The 17,972-nt window shown below is 46.1% G+C and overlaps 2 protein-coding genes across 3 annotated transcripts in view; both read right to left on the bottom strand.

Moving 5' to 3' along the window:
* Window positions 1–17,972, bottom strand: part of LOC144158759 (cell adhesion molecule Dscam1-like) — a 207,011-nt gene that overhangs the window by 176,611 nt on the left and 12,428 nt on the right. Inside the window, exons 1-2 of one of the 2 annotated variants that reach the window (XM_077689858.1) lie at window positions 11,665–11,795; window positions 8,538–8,831 (exon numbers count right to left, since the gene is read on the bottom strand). The exons of the other annotated variant lie outside the window; for it this stretch is intronic. Coding sequence (XP_077545984.1) covers window positions 8,538–8,831; window positions 11,665–11,737 — 367 coding nt within the window. The 5' untranslated portion in view covers window positions 11,738–11,795. Of the gene's footprint in view, window positions 1–8,537; window positions 8,832–11,664; window positions 11,796–17,972 lie in introns of those variants that run through there. 2 annotated transcript variants of the gene reach the window in all.
* LOC144158758 (uncharacterized) lies at window positions 5,616–8,481 on the bottom strand. Its single transcript, XM_077689852.1, has 3 exons — window positions 8,064–8,481; window positions 6,574–6,694; window positions 5,616–6,165 (listed from the first exon to the last, which is right to left on the bottom strand). Exons 1-3 carry the CDS (start codon window positions 8,330–8,332, stop codon window positions 5,716–5,718), a joined length of 840 nt encoding a protein of 279 aa, XP_077545978.1. The 5' UTR covers window positions 8,333–8,481; the 3' UTR covers window positions 5,616–5,715.

The following is a 17,972-nucleotide window of genomic DNA, read 5'->3' as shown; positions in this document are numbered from 1 at the left end:
GGAGACGAAACTTATTAACGGCGAAGCTTTTTGGTAGATCGAGATTTTTCGTGTCCGCAGTTAAAAAATGTCCGCGTATCTGCTCCTTTCGTTGCAAATGTCGACGCTAGACGGTAGTCGATTGGCGCCCCTGGCAAGTAAATGCCTCCCTTCTTTTTCTTGCTCACCTCTCATGCTGTTCCTCTCCCGTCTCGTTCCCACCAAGATAACACGCTGGAGGTTTGCTGAAGTCAATTTAAATTTGCCGCGTTCCACTGCTCCAAGTCGGGTGCCTCGATTGCAGCGCTGCCGTACGGCGGAGACGCGCGTGAATCGAGGCACCCTACTACAACGTTTTTAGAGCCACGTTACCCTACTCCACCAGCGCTCCAAGCGGAACGCGGAACCTATCTAGTGGAACCATTCATTTCTGTTGCCGCTTGATTTTTTCGAATTCCGCCAGGTAGCGCCGGCAACAGCACGCGACGGTTTTCTGCAGTTTATGTAGTATTTTATTTGCTATCGCAAAAAGCAAGCATCCGTATTTTTTTTTCAATAAATTAACACTGCAAATATCACTCGTGTATTCATTTTCTGCCCTATATTTGCTTAATATCCTGTTCTTGTTCAACCTTGTTGACAAGGATCAACATTAACACCGGGCTTAGACGTTTCGATTTGGCTGTGGGTATATAAGACTATTGCGCAGCATCTGCTTTACTTTGACCGGCTGGCTGAATCGAGTGACAGAGAGACAGACAGCCAGCCAGACAGACAGACAGACAGACAGACAGACAGACGTATCAAAATGTCTGTGTGTAAGTAGCGCAAGAAAGACTATCGTCGTTGTTAATCATCTTTTGTGACTGAAATGGAGCTAAGTGAGTTACCAAAACCTGATTCTCTCGAATTGTACAAAGCTTCATTTTGTCTTCATGGACCCTTTAAAGCATGCGGGTGCCGGTGAGGTCAGAGCGGTATCTCTCCTGAGAAGGCAAGTTGAGCTAAGTGTTGAGTATTTAAGTCTATAAATCATAACCACCACACCGCTGCCTTAGTTTCAATCCTGCACTCGTATAATATTCCTGGTACGGGTTCGCTTCAGTGTGCCCTGCGCGTCTGAACGTATACTAGACACACCCAAACATACATATTTCCTCGTCCGACTTTGCCTAAAGAGACGCGTCCAAGTGACAACATCGTTGCTCTCTTTGGCTATCGAGTGCTTTTTCTCGTGCCGACCCCCGCGGATCCAGCTGCATGATCTGACAGCGCTCCAAGAGAGACGGCTAGGTTGCGTCAACGACGCCGTCCCCGTAATGAGGTCGGAAGACAATGGGGAGACGACGAGCCCTGCGGAGTGTCAAATAGCTGCCTTAGACGGCGGCGGATATGCCGGTTTGCGTGCGTAACCCGATGGCCTGTTTGGGGGCCGAGGAGGTTCGGGTAACCGAAGGACAGCCATCGAAGGGAGTGGCGGGGTTCGAACTGCGTCCTCGTCACTGTTCCTTCTGTGGTGTCCCGTATTTATTTGTGCGTAAGCAAGGCTCCCTGAAGTGTCTGCTCCTTGAGTGGCTGAGTGGTTGACGTGTCCTACTTATGGTGAGGTCACAATTGGCAGCGGTGCCCTACGTGCGTGCGTGCCTGTGTGTGTGCGTGTGTGTGCGTGCGTGCGTGCATGCGTGCGTGTTTGTGTTTGTGTGTGTGTGTGTGCGTGTGCGTGTGCGCGCGCGCGCGCGTGTGTGTGTGTGTGTGTGTGTGTGTGTGTGTGTGTGTGTGTGATAGCCATAGATAAAAAATATGTTACTTCATAGCTATACGACGCTCACCAACAAATGACACTGGAACACGGTATAAATGACGTCAGCTTGAAATTGAGACGTAACCAGTTAGTGGTTCAACAAACCAAATTCCGGGTTATAAGCGTTTTTGTTTCGAGTGTGCGTAGGTGGAACTCTGACGGCGTTGTTATTGCGTCCAATCATCATACAGTTGCGCTGTGCCTGCAACAAGCCCATAAACACGTCGGTGGCCGACTCTCTTATCATTAATTTTTAGTGCTATTGATGAGTATGGCGTATTAATTAGGCGAAGTTACATGCTCCTACGAAGGCAACTCGGAAACTGCTTCCATAACACCGCCGAGAAACTCAGACGTGTTCGTTATTCGGCAGCAAATCTGCGGTACCGAACTTCGCATGCGCCGTCATATCGGCGAAATACTACTGCGAACGGAATCACTGTATCGGGGTGCTGAAACAACAGTTGTGTTCGTCGACGCAATTTAATACCAAATACATATACAGTACGAAAAATAGGCTTTTTCTTGCTTGTAACCGGAAATTTTCCCAGTGCAAAAAAGCCGGGACCAACAATAACAGGAATTTGAAAGGCGCTAGACATCAACTTTTGTATTTTTAACATAAAATATTACGTGCACTTGCGCCGTGAACACATAGTTCACACGTGCGCACATCAATTTAGAAGGCTGTGTGTTTTCGGTATAGACCAGTTTCTTCATTGACGGAACAAGTATGAGTTCCGTATTAGGTCTTCGCCAGTTATTTGCTCTGATATCGCATGTGGTTGTAACATGCACAAGTAACGCCATCGCTCAGAACCGCAGCTTGACGTTTCACACAAGGAACGGGACTCCAAGACTTGGCCTATTAATGAAACTAAACAATAATGCCGGCAGTGACGGACTCAAGAGGTGAAGAAGTACGAACTATAAACCAAAATACGAAAAGCTGTTACAGTGCTTTCCGTTTGGGTGCTTACAAACACAATAATATAAAAGTTTGTTCGAGAGTGACAAAGAAAAAGTCATAACCGCATTCTGCTTAAATACTCGATGATAAACATAATAGTCAATGTAATAAGACTCAACGCATTGATCAGCTGGGTTTTAATTGATTCGGTCCAACGAATCTCCTTCACTCTATCAAGCCGTTCCATAAGTCCGGAACGAGATGAGTACGGTACGGATGTTGGAGAGACAGCGAATACTTCGGGGCAATATGTATTTGTTAATGAGGATAAATTGACAAAAGCCCAAGTTTAGCGAAGGGAGTTCCGCTTTGTTTGTGCGTGTAATTGCGTTCTGTATACCCTCGACGTCAGAAGGCTTCGTCCGGCTTACAAGGAAGCATGAACCCATTTAACGGAAATGAATCGACCACACAGATTTGGGTAATCGTGCGTAGCTTCTCAACCCGGAAGCTCTAGTAGGACTTGTGTGGTGCAATTCTGTGGTGCAATGGTGCAACGTGTTCTTTTCGATGGTGAAGAAGTAAAAAAATGTTGGCAGTGTAACAGCAGTGTCCACAATCGTTCTCGTTCCTGTTTTCGTATTTTTCTGCAAACTGAACACGTTTTTCATCAAGCGCCTGAAAATTCTGACATTTCACGTGAGCGCACGGGCCGCCAAGGCCTATACATCGTTATGAAACGTCTCTCCCATATTGGCCAAGCCGATTTAGCTTCAGTTTATCTTTCAGTTAGCGAGATAAAGAGGGCACCGACCAAGAAACGAAAAAGAAAAAAAAACACTTAAAAGACGTTTCGGCTCTCGCACGGGAGCCTTGTTCACAATGAATGTTATTGCAGACAAAAACGGCCTTAAGTAGGCCTTTAAAACATGACGTAGGCAGCGTGCATACATTGGGTGGAAGGTTCCGATGTTGCGATTAAGGGTGTTCGGCGTTGTCTGTATTATTAGCGATTCTAAATGTAATCTTGCGGCCAAATTATGTACCAAATGTACCCTCCCGACCAGACGGTTGTCCGTCAAACCCTTGACTTCATCTTTCAGTTAGCTTAGTTCTTGTAATACCCCTGTTACACGGGCGCCTTAACGGCCGTTAACGCAAACGGCAGTTTAACCCCGTAACGGCCGTGGTAACGGAACTGTGATGGCTGTGCTCACACGGCACTTTCCATGCTCAGACGGTTCACTTCCGTTTGGACGTTTTATCACGTGACTCTTACAATTTTACCTCGAAAACTCAAAAATTTGTTTTTCTCGTAATTATTTTCTGCGCTGCAAGCTGTACAGTGTATTTTTTTTTACTCTTCGCAAAAGTTGTTGCTACAGTATCAGAGAAGGTTATCTAGCCGATCCAATCCGAACCAGGGCGTTGCAAATGGCCGCGTTTGTTGTGGTGTGCGTTGCGTTCGTCGTGGTCGTGGCGTCGCTGCCTTTGGTTGTGGTTTCAACGTGGTCTGATTTGACTTGGTGAAGCGCTTCATTCCGCGATCCATCGCCACAGCACCGCAGCACTGTGCATTTTCTTTTTTTTTTTCGTACCGAGATCCACCGTCCGCGCGATCCAGCCGGTGAAGTGTTGAACGTGGTGCGTCTTTGCGACGCGTCCCCGAGAGCAGCCGTGAAATGGCGCTTAGCCGGCCGGTGTATGAATGCGGCCGTGATCGCCCGCCCGACTTGCTTCTCCTTGTTGCACACTACGAAACCTTGTTGTCTGTAAAAAGGACTGAACTGCGAACTGTGCTCACCAAGAAAGCGTCGATCAAGAAGAAGCGGGAGGCGGCCGAGAGGCGGTGTCGCACCCTGGCTGCACTCGCTGTGGCGTTGTCTCCCAGGCCTAGGAGTGTGTGGACGCTTTGGAGACCGCCGTCGTGGTATGACACCACCGTGCCGACGTTGTCGGATCAAGATTTCAAGGGAAACTTTCGTGTGACCCGCTCCACGTTTGCGTACATTGTAAGCTCGTGTTCCTCACTAGCACGGGAGGATACAAACATGCGAGCTTGTATACCACTGCACAAGCGTGTCGCCATTTCCCTGTACAGACTCGCCACGTCGGCCGAGGAAAGGACTGTGGCGCACCTTTTCGGCGTGAGTCGGTCATCCGTCAACCTCATCTTCCGGGGGTTTTGCGACGTTGTCGTAAATGTGCTCGAGCCCCAGATTGTGCAATTTCCGTCTCTGAATAATGTCAGAGACCACGTGCGGCAATTCGAAGCCTGCACAGGCTTTCCACAGGGCCTCGGCGCAATGGACGGTTGCCACATAAAAGTTTCGCCGCCCAAAGAAAATGCGCAGGATTACTACAACTATAAAGGTTGGTATAGTATAATCCTGCTCGCTGTGGTTGACCAAAACTACAAGTTCTTGTACACCAATGTAGGGTCTCCAGGGCGCAATCACGACGCAGCAGTTTACAGGGCCTCCATACTACCGAAAGTAGTGGGGTCTGATATCTTCACTGTACCTAGCCAAGTCATCGATGGAATGCCTATAGGAGCAGTCCTCCTCTGTGACCAGGCCTTTCCGTTGCAGTATCACCTGATGAAGCCGTTCCCTCATCGCAGTGCAAACAACCCCACAGTGCAAACGTTCAACTACACTCTCTCCAAAGCAAGGCGTGTCGTCGAAAATGCCTTTGGGCGACTGAAGGCTAGATTCAGGGTCTTGAAGGGACTTGAGTGTGAAATTGACAATGTCAACAGCATTGTGCGAGCTTGCTGCGTCCTCCACAATGTCTGCGAGCACATGCGTGACCAGTGCGACACACAGTGGAGTGCTGAAGTAGCAGCCCGTGAACTTCCACAGCCGGTTTGTGTGAGCAACGCAGCAAGCTCATCAGGTGAAAGCGTCCGACAGGCTTTGGCTAAACACATCTTGTCACTCAAGCCATGACTACTATGAAAAGCTGCTTCAGGCATGCAAATGTGAACAATGAACAGAACAAGGGCACGTATGCACATTCAGCTTTATTCAGTGTTTTCAGTGCTGAGGTCAGGCTGACGCTCCTGCTGGCCTGCAAAGTATTGGCGCATTATGCCTAGCATTTCTCTTTGAATTGCGTTCGTCTCCTCATGGAGACGGACTGCCTTCTTTGACAGTTTGTAGTCTTTTTTTGCGAGTTTCGCGGCACGGTCTTCCTGGCGCTCCAGTATTTCCACAACTTTGTCAAGTGGTGACGCCTGCTGCCGCCTTTTTCGGGTGGGGCCTTGGTCAGCTGTGGGTGCAGGGGATGGAACCTGGCTTGTCGATGGTCCACTAGCGGACGCGTCTATGTTGTCCGCCTCGTTGGTCCAGGCCTGGCTGGTCCAAGCGTGGCTACTCGATTCATCAGGATTCCCTGGGCTGCTGGGCGCTGTTGGCAGTGGCCCCGAGGCCACAACTTCTGCACCTTCTGGCAGCCGTTCTATCATGTCCAGCTTAAGAAGAAAAAAAACAGGATGTTACCGAATGTTGCATCTAAGTGATTATTGTTTTTTGCATGCTGAGTGCAAGTGGTACACATACAAACATACAATGCTTGATGTTTTCTCTAGATGAGTTGTGGTACACCCTAAACTCCCAAAAGTAACAATTGTTGTGGCATCAGTATGTTGTAAATGTCAATCAATGATAATTAAGCTACGCAGACAGTGATGCTTATGACAAGTTATTTGTGAATTTTTAGTACTCAGGGGCCCACAATGCCTCATGTTTGTGCAATGATGTTTTAGTAATAAACATTGCTGCCACCTGTCTCCGGCAACAAACCAGGTTGTTCAAAAACCAATTTTGGTTTTTCAGTCAATTTCCAATGTTTGCATGCAACCAAAATAAACATGTTGCACCTGAAAGCTCTCCTGCACCAGGCTTGGGTCGTTCATGGGCAGGTTCCCCAGGAAGGTTTTCAGCCGCTTATAAAATGGGCACTCTGTAGCTGCCGACCCAGTGCCAGCATTGCTTGCCTTTCTGAAATAAGAACAAAGTACAGATGAGAGTCACTCTGTCATGTCCCCAGCAATAAACACAAATTATTTTCACTACAGTACAAACAAACAAGAACTATGAACCTGATTTGTGCTGAAAGTTGAAACTGCAGGCTGTTGAATTATGATGTGAGCTAGATAGGCATCAAGATCAGCTGATAGTCAAGATAGAATGTTATTATCCTATAAACAATGTCGACAAACAACTATGGGATATGTGCTTGATTAGGCTGCACATTTAGCAATTTCTGCACAATTCAGGATGTGATAAAATTAGAGCATGCCTGAGAAAGACCTTTCTTTGAGCAGATTCAAATTATCGGCGGGAGTGATAATACAGTAGCGAGGGAGCTCTTGGAAGCCTTTTACATCAAGAGAAGAAAAAGGAGACCATTGCATCTGCTGCACATCTTTCCTTCTGCGTGTCAGTAAATTTGAATTCTTCAGAACTTCACTTTGATTGTAGCTACTTTTGATTTTTTCTCCTTCGCTTTTTCTACTGCGCATGTTTCCAGTGATTACACCTGTATACATACGAGACAATGCTTCAAATAAACAAGTACTGCGAGTGAGCGCTTAACCCATCGTGTCTTGCATCATTGTCTCACTAGCGCCTTAATGTTATTACACACCAACTTTCCTATCAGCTTTTTTTACCACAGTTCAATTACTTCTGATGCCTTACATGCACGGCCTAGTGTGCTCTTAACCACACTGCTCATACACAACTGAAAAGTTGGAATTAATAGTATTAGTATAATATTCTTGCGTATGCAAATTGCGGTTGCATAGAAAACAAGAAAGCAGTGCAGTGGTTTGTGCATTTAATGCAAACACTGCTGCTTTCACAGTGCAACTTCTAGCGATTGTTAGCTTTACTGCAATACACGCTACAGGAGATAATGCACCGGTCAACATTTTATTTTGTGTAACTGATCGTACAGCAAACACTACTGCTTTTATAATTCAACCTTTATTGATTGTTAGCTTTACCTTTACTGCAATGCGCACCACAGGAAAGCTAATGCACAGGTCAACATTTTATTTCGTGTGAACTGATCGTACAGGCTTTTTGGTGCAAAATACATTTCTGTCAAACTTCGCCCGGCAAAGCCTAACTTACGGCAAACGGCTACACATGATAAACCTACTGTGCTACGCTGTGATCGCTATTTAAGCATTGCTGCACGAGCGTTATGAAGGAGTCGCGTTTGAGCCCACGTCAAGCAAGATTCGGCGTTGCCTACGGCATCGAGACAGATCAGTCACAGTGCGGTGCGCCATATTTTATTGCACATGCTGGACGAGGTGCTACGCGGGCTTAAAAATCTAATAAAATTGTGGTAACTTACTTGTGCGCTTGTGCCAAGTTCTCCATCTTGTGCTTCAATTGTTTAGTTGTGACTCGCACAGTCTGCCCGCACTCATCGCTTGCGAGCTCATTAAACATCGCGGTCATACGCAGGTACACCGGGGCATTGTGCTTCTGAGCCCGCAGTTGTGCAAGGTGGTCCTGCCACACATTAATAAGCAGATGCGTCAGCGACGCTGTCCAGATGAAGCGCTTTTGCTGAGGGGCGCTCGCTTCCATCGGGGACACGTTGTTGCTGGGCGCAGCCATCTTGCCTAGCTGCAGCGAGAACGGAGGAAAGCCGGCGGAACGGAGACCAGCGACCTCAGTTGGTGTCGATCGCCGTTTGGTTTCCAACGGCGTTCGCACTGCCGTGTGACTCCACCTAACGGCCGTTAAGGCCAACTGCCGTTTTCGTTAACGGCCGTTAAGGCGCCCGTGTAACAGGGGTATAATATAACTATCGTTTCAGTACCTGATACCATCAGGGTAGCAGTCATCCTGTGCTCTCCGTGGGCATTGGCCGCGACGCAGGTGTAGTTGCCGACGTCGTCCGCCTGGATGTTCTTGAATGCCAGTATGGACATGACGTCGGACGGCCGGCTGACACTGACGCGCTGGTGCCCCTCTTCGCCTAGTCTCGCGCCGTCCCGAAGCCACGTGAGCGCGTGGGGACCGACGCTCCCCCGCTTCACTGCGCACGTGACGGCAGCCGAGTCGCCCAGTGACAGGTCCGGGGAAAAGCCGAAGCTTCGTATCCTCGGTGGCTCTGGGGAGCATAGTTCGAGCGGCGTGTTACACGAAATTAAGAGGGTACTAATTGTATTACCCTTGCTACACTAGCGTAGAGTGTCATTTGGACCAAATGTCATTTTACTGAAATGCGAAGTTGCGCTGCTCCGCTGGGTTTTGGATATACCATTCGGCTCAAATGACATTCGAGCCAAATGAGCACCCCGGGAGACATTTGGGGCTTTCAAATGCCATTTCTAGCACTGCCGCGCACAGCGTTCCAAGTCAGCATAAACAAATACTTTACTGGCGTACTTAAAACAAACAAAATATTCTTAATTGTGGGGCTTTGTTTACTTCTCGTTCCCTTAAATCGTGATATCAAGATGTAATAATTCCATACCCTCAGCACCAGTGCGAGCAAGCGACAAGCCAGTGTGGCCAGGCAGCACAAAAAACCTCGATTGCGATTCAGAATTAAGCAAAAATCGCGTCAAAGCTTACGTTATTTATAATGTTATATCATTCTAACGCCAAAGGCTGCTGCTAAATTTGATTGTTGCATTATTGTGTAAAAACAGAACTCGCCAGCAGCAGTGCCACGCAGCACGGCGAGCGATCGTTAAAGCTTTGAAATGTCATCGAAATTGTAGCGGAGCGCGGTAAATTCTGAATGGCATTCGAAGCACCCCATTTGAATCAAATGACATTCGGATCGAATGACATTCGGACGCAAGTGTAGCAGGGGTATAAGAAACAGTTCGTCCAACGTCGGCAGCGTTTAAAGAAGCCACGAAGAAAAAATACAAGTTTTGCTCATAAAAAAGACTTCCTTGTTATGGTAACAATGACACCGGTTTTATCGAAAACATCAACGAAATAATCGACATATTAAGGAGGAATGGCGACATCCCAGCCACGTTCGAGCGATTTCTCTATGACGTCACAAAATTTTCTTTTGTGTGGTTGGCTGCCGTCGACCCAAGCCACCGCCAAGAAACATGACCGGGTGATTTTAGTGGAGCCTCTAACCATTTGATTGCATCCCTTGAATGCTATAGCGCCCAGTTAACGCATGCATGACTATGTTCATAATGCTGGCCCATGTTACGTCACTCCTGCTCATATTACGTCACTATGGCGCGAAATTCGAAAGTGTTTTCAATATTCTTTTTGCGTTCTTTCAGTTAAAAAAATCTTTATGGCTGGAACCGAGCTGAGTGAGTTGCCAACGGCTGTTGCTTTCAAATAGAACAAAGTTACGTTTTGTCTTCACGGCCCCTTTAGACAGTGCAAAAAATATAGTAAACAATCGTTACAACGAATCCGTACAAGAAACACACTTCGTTATAAACTGCATTTTGTTAATAGCGAACACAATTTCCTCTCTACGCACTGTAGCGCGGACGATAAAAAAGTTCGCATAAAGCAATAAATCAAAGCTCTAGGGGCAAGTAAGTGATCTCGCTATAAGCAAATTTTCGTTAAAAGCGGGTACGGTTTGCATTTTTGTCTTTGGAATGTGGGCCATGAAAAACTTTAAAAAAGTGAAAATCCGGATAAAGTGATTTTGTTAAGGAGGGGTTAATGTACACACCTAGGCGGAAGCCACTCTGTCGTTAGCATAAAGGATCTACAAATGCCTGTCTCTCGGCGGAAAGATCACCTCACCCCATGTTAATGGCAATGTAAATGTGGCTATGTTCGACACGTCTGCGCTCTGATATTGAACGCCGTGAACCGTGACTGAGATGGTCGTAGGTCGTTAGCCGTCAGTTATAAGGAACTGAATACGCGAGCCTGCGGACGGCGTGACTTCGTCTGGCGACTTTCATTATTACAGCCTTCACAACTGCAGCTTGTGGAATTGACCGCTCTCTCTCACGACCTGCGACTGTTTCTATAAGTTGCGTTGAAAAGGAAGGTAATAAAAGAATGACATTTTGTCTGCATTTGACGATTTGCAATCTTTCTTTTTTTTTTCTTTTTTGCTGTAATGAAACCCTGCCAGAATGAAACCCTGCGTTGCCTTGGGGTTTAAAACTATTCTTCCGGCGATTTCGGTGCTGACCAAACGTGAGGCGGCGAGGACAACGGTACTAAGTGAAATTTTATTCGCATATCACTATTCATTGGTCGACACAGCGTCACATATGGCATCAAGAAATTGACTGGAATTTTTAAAAAAGGCAAATTCTTTTTAAGTTGCTTCTAGCTGCGTAGGCTTTGTTTGATTTATATTTTACTTATTAGACTACCCATGGTTGATCACTTATAGCACTTTTAAACTGTGAAGTTTAGCGCACGTATTTAGTAATTTAGCAAGAACATAGCGCTTTCCGTGCGGTCAGCTTAGACGTTAAGTTAGGGTTCTTTATTATAATCTTACTACATCACCTCAAATTAACCATTTATTGTTTTTCCAGCAAGCGTGACCAAAAACCTTTGTGACCGACCTCGACGACCGCCTTCGGATTATTGCCAATTTATTTCCTTCAATTTATCTAGGTTACAGTTGATGCATGCGGTCAAGAGCAAATAAAAACCGCAGACGTAAATGTCGGCCACTTTAATTTCAATCTCCATTTGGCCGATTTGGAGAGAAGGCAAAATTTAGAAGTTTCTCGGTGTAATATCGATTATCACACCCTATTATGCCGAATATCATATGAGTAATCTAATTATGTTAAATTTATCAAATTAATTCTAAGCTGTAAAGCATAATCATAATTTTCTATTTGTGTTGAATTCATCATAATGTATTTTTTCACAACAAGCAAAAATGACCCGCGAGAGCATGTATGCTATATATCCGCTACTGACTTATTAGTATTTCCAAAGAGAAGATGTTCCAAAGAGGAGATGCTCACCTTGACAGTGTGACGGCGAAGCGGCGAAGGACGCGATCACAAACGCCGAAATAACGGTTGTCGGACCGCGCATGTTTCTTCTATAGTGGGCAGCCAATAAGGTAGCGCTGATGACACACAACTCCCATACGTTGGTTCACCGCCGTTTAACGTCTTCCGAGCTTGCTGAGACGATATCTGCACGGGCGAAGCGCAGCGTGGAACTGATTGGCGGAGGATGTGGAGACCCCTTCAGCGGTATGAAGTTCCCGCCAGGAACCGGACGCACAACGCCATCTAGGGCGTTGTTGGAGAGGCTTCATCACCAAGTTTGTTTCGTTTCTAAGCTTGCGCCATCTGTAGCTGTAATTCGTAATGGGGCGCATGTATTTTGTGGATTCCTCGCTTCTGAGGAGGAAAACGCTTCCTTTTTGACGATACGGTTACCATTGAAAGTTTGGGTATGTCATGTACCGTCAAGACCAGAAGATTACGGACCACGAAAATGGCAATTTGAGGTTATTTCTCTTACTGTAGCTGTCTACAAACTGGGGTATGAATGGGGGATGCCACGTAATTACTAAAGTATTGCGAAAATGCTGGGCATAATACCCCGGGCTGCCATGCGTCAGAGAAACAACCAAAAATTGCTCATTTAGTGATCCGTAAACTTTTGCTCTGGCGGCACCTATCTCTGCACATTTGATGGTTTACTCGTGGTACTGACAGCGTCACATAGGTCGACTTTGTTAGTTGCTTTTTCGTTTTTCCGTGTAAGTGTTTCTGTATGCCAGTGATTATTATAGTTTTCGCCTTAAACATTGTGCGCCAGCGCTGGTTCCCCTCCGCAATGCTGTACAGCTTCCAGGGTACACCGTTTAAAATAAAATCAAATCACCTCAAATTAATTGACATGTATTAAAATTCGCCTTGGGGTCTTCGTGTCCGATTTTTCGCTAGATAACTTTTCGTTTCCTGCTTGCTCGCTCGTATTGCGTGAAGGGGGTTTAAATGCGCGAAAAACGCAGAGAAACAAGCACGACAGACAAGGAAGGTGACAAGCTTTTGCTAGTCACGCGTATTCATCATTCTGTGCGTTACAACTCCCGATCACATGGGTAAAAATTCAAATTTAATAGCTATTTTAACTTTCAAATAGCTTATATAGGGCAAATTAACTCGCACAGTCCGAATTGTGAATTTTTTTTCCAACTATCAGCAAATGCTCATCCACAAAAGTGTCCAAGACCGTTTGTCTTTCTGCGGGGCTCTGAGGCTATCTCCTTAATTAACGTTCTCTAGATAAGCCGTCGCAACCGTATATACCACCGAAAACAAAATAAATCAAGCTTTCGGTGCACGAAATTATTGTTCAGAAAGACTACATAAATATCTACAAAACTTCAATTGAACTTACAGTTTCCCTCTGTTTTCAGATGGCGAAATGTTAAATTACTCGAGCGTCCACTGACTTGAAGACCGAAGTATTTTCTGCTAACCATGCCTAGAGTACCGTTTAGAAGATGTCGTTGTTTTATGTGCACCTCTGTTTTATGTGCACTGCGACTGAAGATGCTCTGTCCACTCTAATGACGCCAGTAACTATTTCAGGCTACACTAACTCTAAGCTTTAAATTGGTTGTTTCAGCCATCACACGCACTGCATGCTGAACTGTCGTCACTGGATAGCGCCTTTTAGTGTGTGGTGCCTCCGTCCCCCCTTTTTTCATTAATGCTTAATTGATTGATTGTAGGGTTGCCGACTCAACGCAGGGATGAGGCTCGCCGTAGTGGAGAGCTCCGGATTAATTTTGACCACCTGGGGATCTTTAACGTGCGCCGAAATATCGAACACACGGCCGTTTTGGATGCGACTGGATCTCTTTCACTCGCCTTGTCCCTCCATACGGCGTTGTTGTTGTCCGTCCACACCCCTCCCCCATTCTCCTCGCCGCGCTAGCTACGCTCTCCGCCGCTCACCCCCTCTCCTCTCCGATAGCGAACACTCTCTCGCGAGGGGCATTGGATTGGATTGGATTGGATTGGATTGGATTGGGTTGGCTTGGATTGGATTTGATTTGGATTGGATTGGATTAAAGTGGATTGTGCTGCGTCATGGTCGCGCCACGTTCGTCATAGCCGCGGTCGTTCCAGCACCGGCGTTCCGATTTCCATCGATGCGTTGAATGGAGCCTAACAATTCTGCTATTGCCCGCGCAACCGTAACAAGCACCGATCACTGTGATAACAGGAATGCTAGCACCACTGAAGACAAGGCTGCGAAGCGGCGTGAACGTGATGCTGAACGCAAACGTTTGAAGCGAGCAGCCGATTCCGAACTTCGTAAACGTGATACCGAACGGAAGCGGTTGAAGTGAGCTGCCGATGCTCGCCGTGACGTCGCATCTCCACAGGGTTCCCCTCGCTTGCTTTTCGCCTCCATCAGAGAAGCGGCCGCCGCGGCCGTCATTAATGCTTAAGCATTTTTACGTGGACTAATAGGGTAATCCACCTGGGAGCTTGTGACGCTTATGTTTTGCGCTTACGCCGCACTGGAAAATGCCATTGTTAAATGCGCTAGGGGCGTCGCTTTTTGATATTAAACTCCGTGCATTTCCCCCAGAAAGCGAAGCCCAATGTAAATGCGCTGTGTATAGCGCTCCGTCGGAGTACATGGGGTTTTATGAAGGTGCCTAAAATAACCCTATAGGCATTTATCTGCAGAGTAACGGTTTGGGCGAGTTGGTAGATGGCGAGGTTTTAAAGCGCCGCACTAGACAAGGGACAACTACACAAAGGCGAGACTCTGTGCACTAACTTTGAACTTTAATATCAGGAAACCTGACCACCACATGCAAACCACGCTTATCAAAGAACACGCTTGATTCTGTAATACCTTTACGAACCCATGGCTGTGCTAAGCTTCTATTCGGTTTTATTTCTGTTCGGGATATGATGACTACTTCCTTGTTGATTGAAATCAGGCATGTTGCTTGATAAGTGTGGTATATATGTGGTGGTCGGGTTTTCCGCTATTAAAGTTGGAAGTTAGCGCACAGTCTGCCTTTTTTTGGCATCATATTTTCAATAAGGGCCTCTTGTATTTCCTCTGAAAAGCCTTCCCAGCTAAGCATTTTTGTACAGTACTGAAGATGGCTTGGAAGGGGCTTGGCATATCGCACCTCATGAGGAATCATGAGTTCTCATGGAGGTATTTATTAAAATTCCCCACGTCCTTTCTACTTTAATACCAAAATGATTATATGGGGCCTGAAAAAAATATCTTTCCCGCAACGCATGTGTGTGTAGTAGTGAAGCCGACTTTAAGGAGACTCGGTGTACAGCAGAGCGTCTTAACCATTTGTTTAGTTGTCAATTCCCACTTGGGATTCTCTGTCATACTTTTTTTTCCTTTTTTGCCACAGGTAGAGCTCGCGCACGACTCCCGAATACGAAGAGGGCGAGACAGATAAACTGGAAGGAGCAACGCGCATACCTCGGCCCGGGATTGAGTAAGTTGCATCAGTACGCCCGTGTGTACGAGATTTCGGCGCACGATAAAGATCCCCAGGTGGTCAAAATTAATCCGGAGCCCTCCACTACGGCGCGCCTCATCGCCTGCGTTGCGTCGGCGCGTTAAAACCCTACAATCAATCAATCAAGTTGCATCAGTCTCTGCTTTATGTCCCTGTGGGTGGGCATAAATTATAACAAGGAAAAAAAACTGTGAACACTACCATGAAGACAGCATTGCGTACTAAGGCAAATATTCCTGGGTGGTGTCGAACGCATAGGACAGGGGCGGTCAGACGTCAATGCGAAATGACTTCGTCAAGCAGTGGACTTAGGTATGATGTTGGTGATGCGGCTGCTGCTGCTGCTGATGATGATGATGTGATGATGATGATGATGGTGGTGGTGGTGGTGGTGGTGGTTCTGGTGGCGTGTCGGCCGGGGAGCAACCACTAGAGAATTCTGTGAATAATTTCGACGGCACGTCGAGTCAACGTGCTTGATTTTCGCCGTATGGAAAGGCGAACATGCAAAGGCAACCAGTAAGTCGTCTAGAAACAAACAGCGTACTGAACCAACTAGCCTAAACACTAAACTTTTTACACCATTTTTGGCCAAAAAGGGTGTAAAAATCTTGTCCCTTGGCGCACACCTTTAAAAGGTGCTTTGGCCGAAAAGGGGTGTAAGGATGATAAAAAATGTGTAAGATTGCTTAACTCCCTAAAATAAGCGTGTGCGAAGCGCACACATTCGCGGCAATGTGGGTCGGCTGAGCGCGCAGCATGACATACAGACACATTCAATCCACACAAGTCACACTTGAACCACAAACGAATTATGCATGGGGAGAGCGAGTGCATACTTAGAACTACATTTGCTCTTCTTGCTTTTATAGCCAGCAGAGTCACTGGGCTTGTCGCAAAATTCAGATATTAAACGCTAATTTTGGAATTGTGAATTTTAATGTGAGGAATACCTGTGAGCATGCGGATTTTTTTTTAAACTTTTTAATCGTAAGGTAGTTGTTGTGTTCAATAAATAGGAATTTTATTGAATACCAAAGACCTATTCCACACTATTTCAACACCTACCAGGAAGGGTGTTCATTATTTCGACGCCCTTTTTCCCACAAGGGTATAAAGCTACAAATTAGGGTGTTGGAAAGTAAGAAAAAGGGTGTAAAAAAGCGCCAACGAAGAGTAAGGGTGTAAAAGACCTCCAACTTTGGAGTCATTTTATACCCGTTTATACGGGCGGACTGAACATTTTCTACAAGCGGAGAAATGTTTTGTGCCTCACGATGTTTAAACCAATATGAATTGGCATAATGTATTACCAGTGGAGCTGTAGGCTCGGTGGCGTTGGCAAAAAACAAATACCGAGAAAAAGAACCGCGTCGCCTGTAAAGGACGCACCACCGCAGATAGGGTATTATAGCAGTCCAGTGATGCAATCTTTTGAGCCTGCTCGAGTGTGAGCACAAGGGGCGCATGCGTGTGCGCACCTATTACTGTAGCATTTTAAAGGTACTAGTCTTTTTGGGATAGTAAAATGAAAATCGGCGCAGCCCTTACTTGTGGTGCAAGGCGTGAGAAACAGCGGAGCTGGGTGTCGACCTAGCTTGTTTGCCCCTTCAATCCGCTGTCATCGTCTGGGACACACTGGAAAACAGCATTGTAAAATCCGGCTAAACTTGGCCTCAACCCCCAGAACTTAGCCTAGCATAGTAAGAACATCGCGAAGCCTAACAAAACTTCGCGAAACCTAGCAAAACTTAGCAAAGCCCAACAAAACCCAGCAAAACATAGAAACACCGTAAGAAGCTAGATCGATCCCCAGCTCCGCTGTTTTTATTTTGCAACTGAACACCTATTTCACACCCTTTCATCACGTTACAGAAAAACAAAGGGTGTTGCAGTCGGTCAACACCCTTTTCGCCACACCGAAAGAGTGTAAAGCTACAAATTAGGGTGTTGGAACCTAAGACAAAGGGCGTAATGATTTTCCAACTCCCTTATTCCACTTATGCTACACCTTTTTTAAAAAATAAGGGTGTAAAAAAGTTTAGTTTGTATATATAGTCGTTATAATTTTAAAAGATCAAATTGGCGTTTCACATGCTAAAGCTGAACTTGGGTCATGGGGCGCACCGTATATGGAAACGAGCTATCATTGCAGACGAACAATCTTTTTTTTTTTTGCTTTTGAAGATTTCTTACGAGGTGGGGATGAGGGTGTGCGGGGTGTCTTGCACTTCACTGTGCAATTATACATGCATCTATAGCCTTAATCAATCAACAGCTAAACACCTCTTCCGCACCCTTTGAACACCCTACCAAAAAACCAAGGGTGTTGAGATTCAAGAGAAAGGGTCTAATCTCCTGCTGACACTTTTTTTCTTCCACTTTGGCCAAAAAGGATGTAAAAAGTTTGGTGTGCAGCTTGCTGGCCTAATCGTCTCTGTTGCTGCGTACACTGATCGTGTACCGCAAGAAAGAAATTGTACAGATAAAAATTGTGGCATGGACTTTTAGAGTTTTGTGCCATCCAGGGTTGTTTTCATGGCCTTACAGGGAGGTGCTTAGCTGTAGTCGGGGGAAAGGTTCGCGATTTTATCGGCGATTTCAGCTCTCACCAATGGTAACTTCGTTAGAACGGAACCGAGACCGAAATCTCTTTCGCTAGAGTAATCTCGCTCCATCAGCTTTCAACAGCGTTAACCGGTGATTCGAAATGATCCACTATCATCAAAACGTTGTAAAAAATATACGGGGAAGAAATAACACGACGGCGCATACTTTAAGACATGCAAACGG

The sequence above is a fragment of the Haemaphysalis longicornis genome, unplaced genomic scaffold (assembly GCF_048455015.1).
Source record: "Haemaphysalis longicornis isolate Haplotype H1 unplaced genomic scaffold, Haemaphysalis longicornis Haplotype H1 scaffold_10, whole genome shotgun sequence".
Classification (NCBI taxonomy): domain Eukaryota; kingdom Metazoa; phylum Arthropoda; class Arachnida; order Ixodida; family Ixodidae; genus Haemaphysalis; species Haemaphysalis longicornis.
The sequence above is the reverse complement of the archived record's forward strand: the minus strand, read 5'-3'. Positions and strand labels throughout refer to the sequence as shown.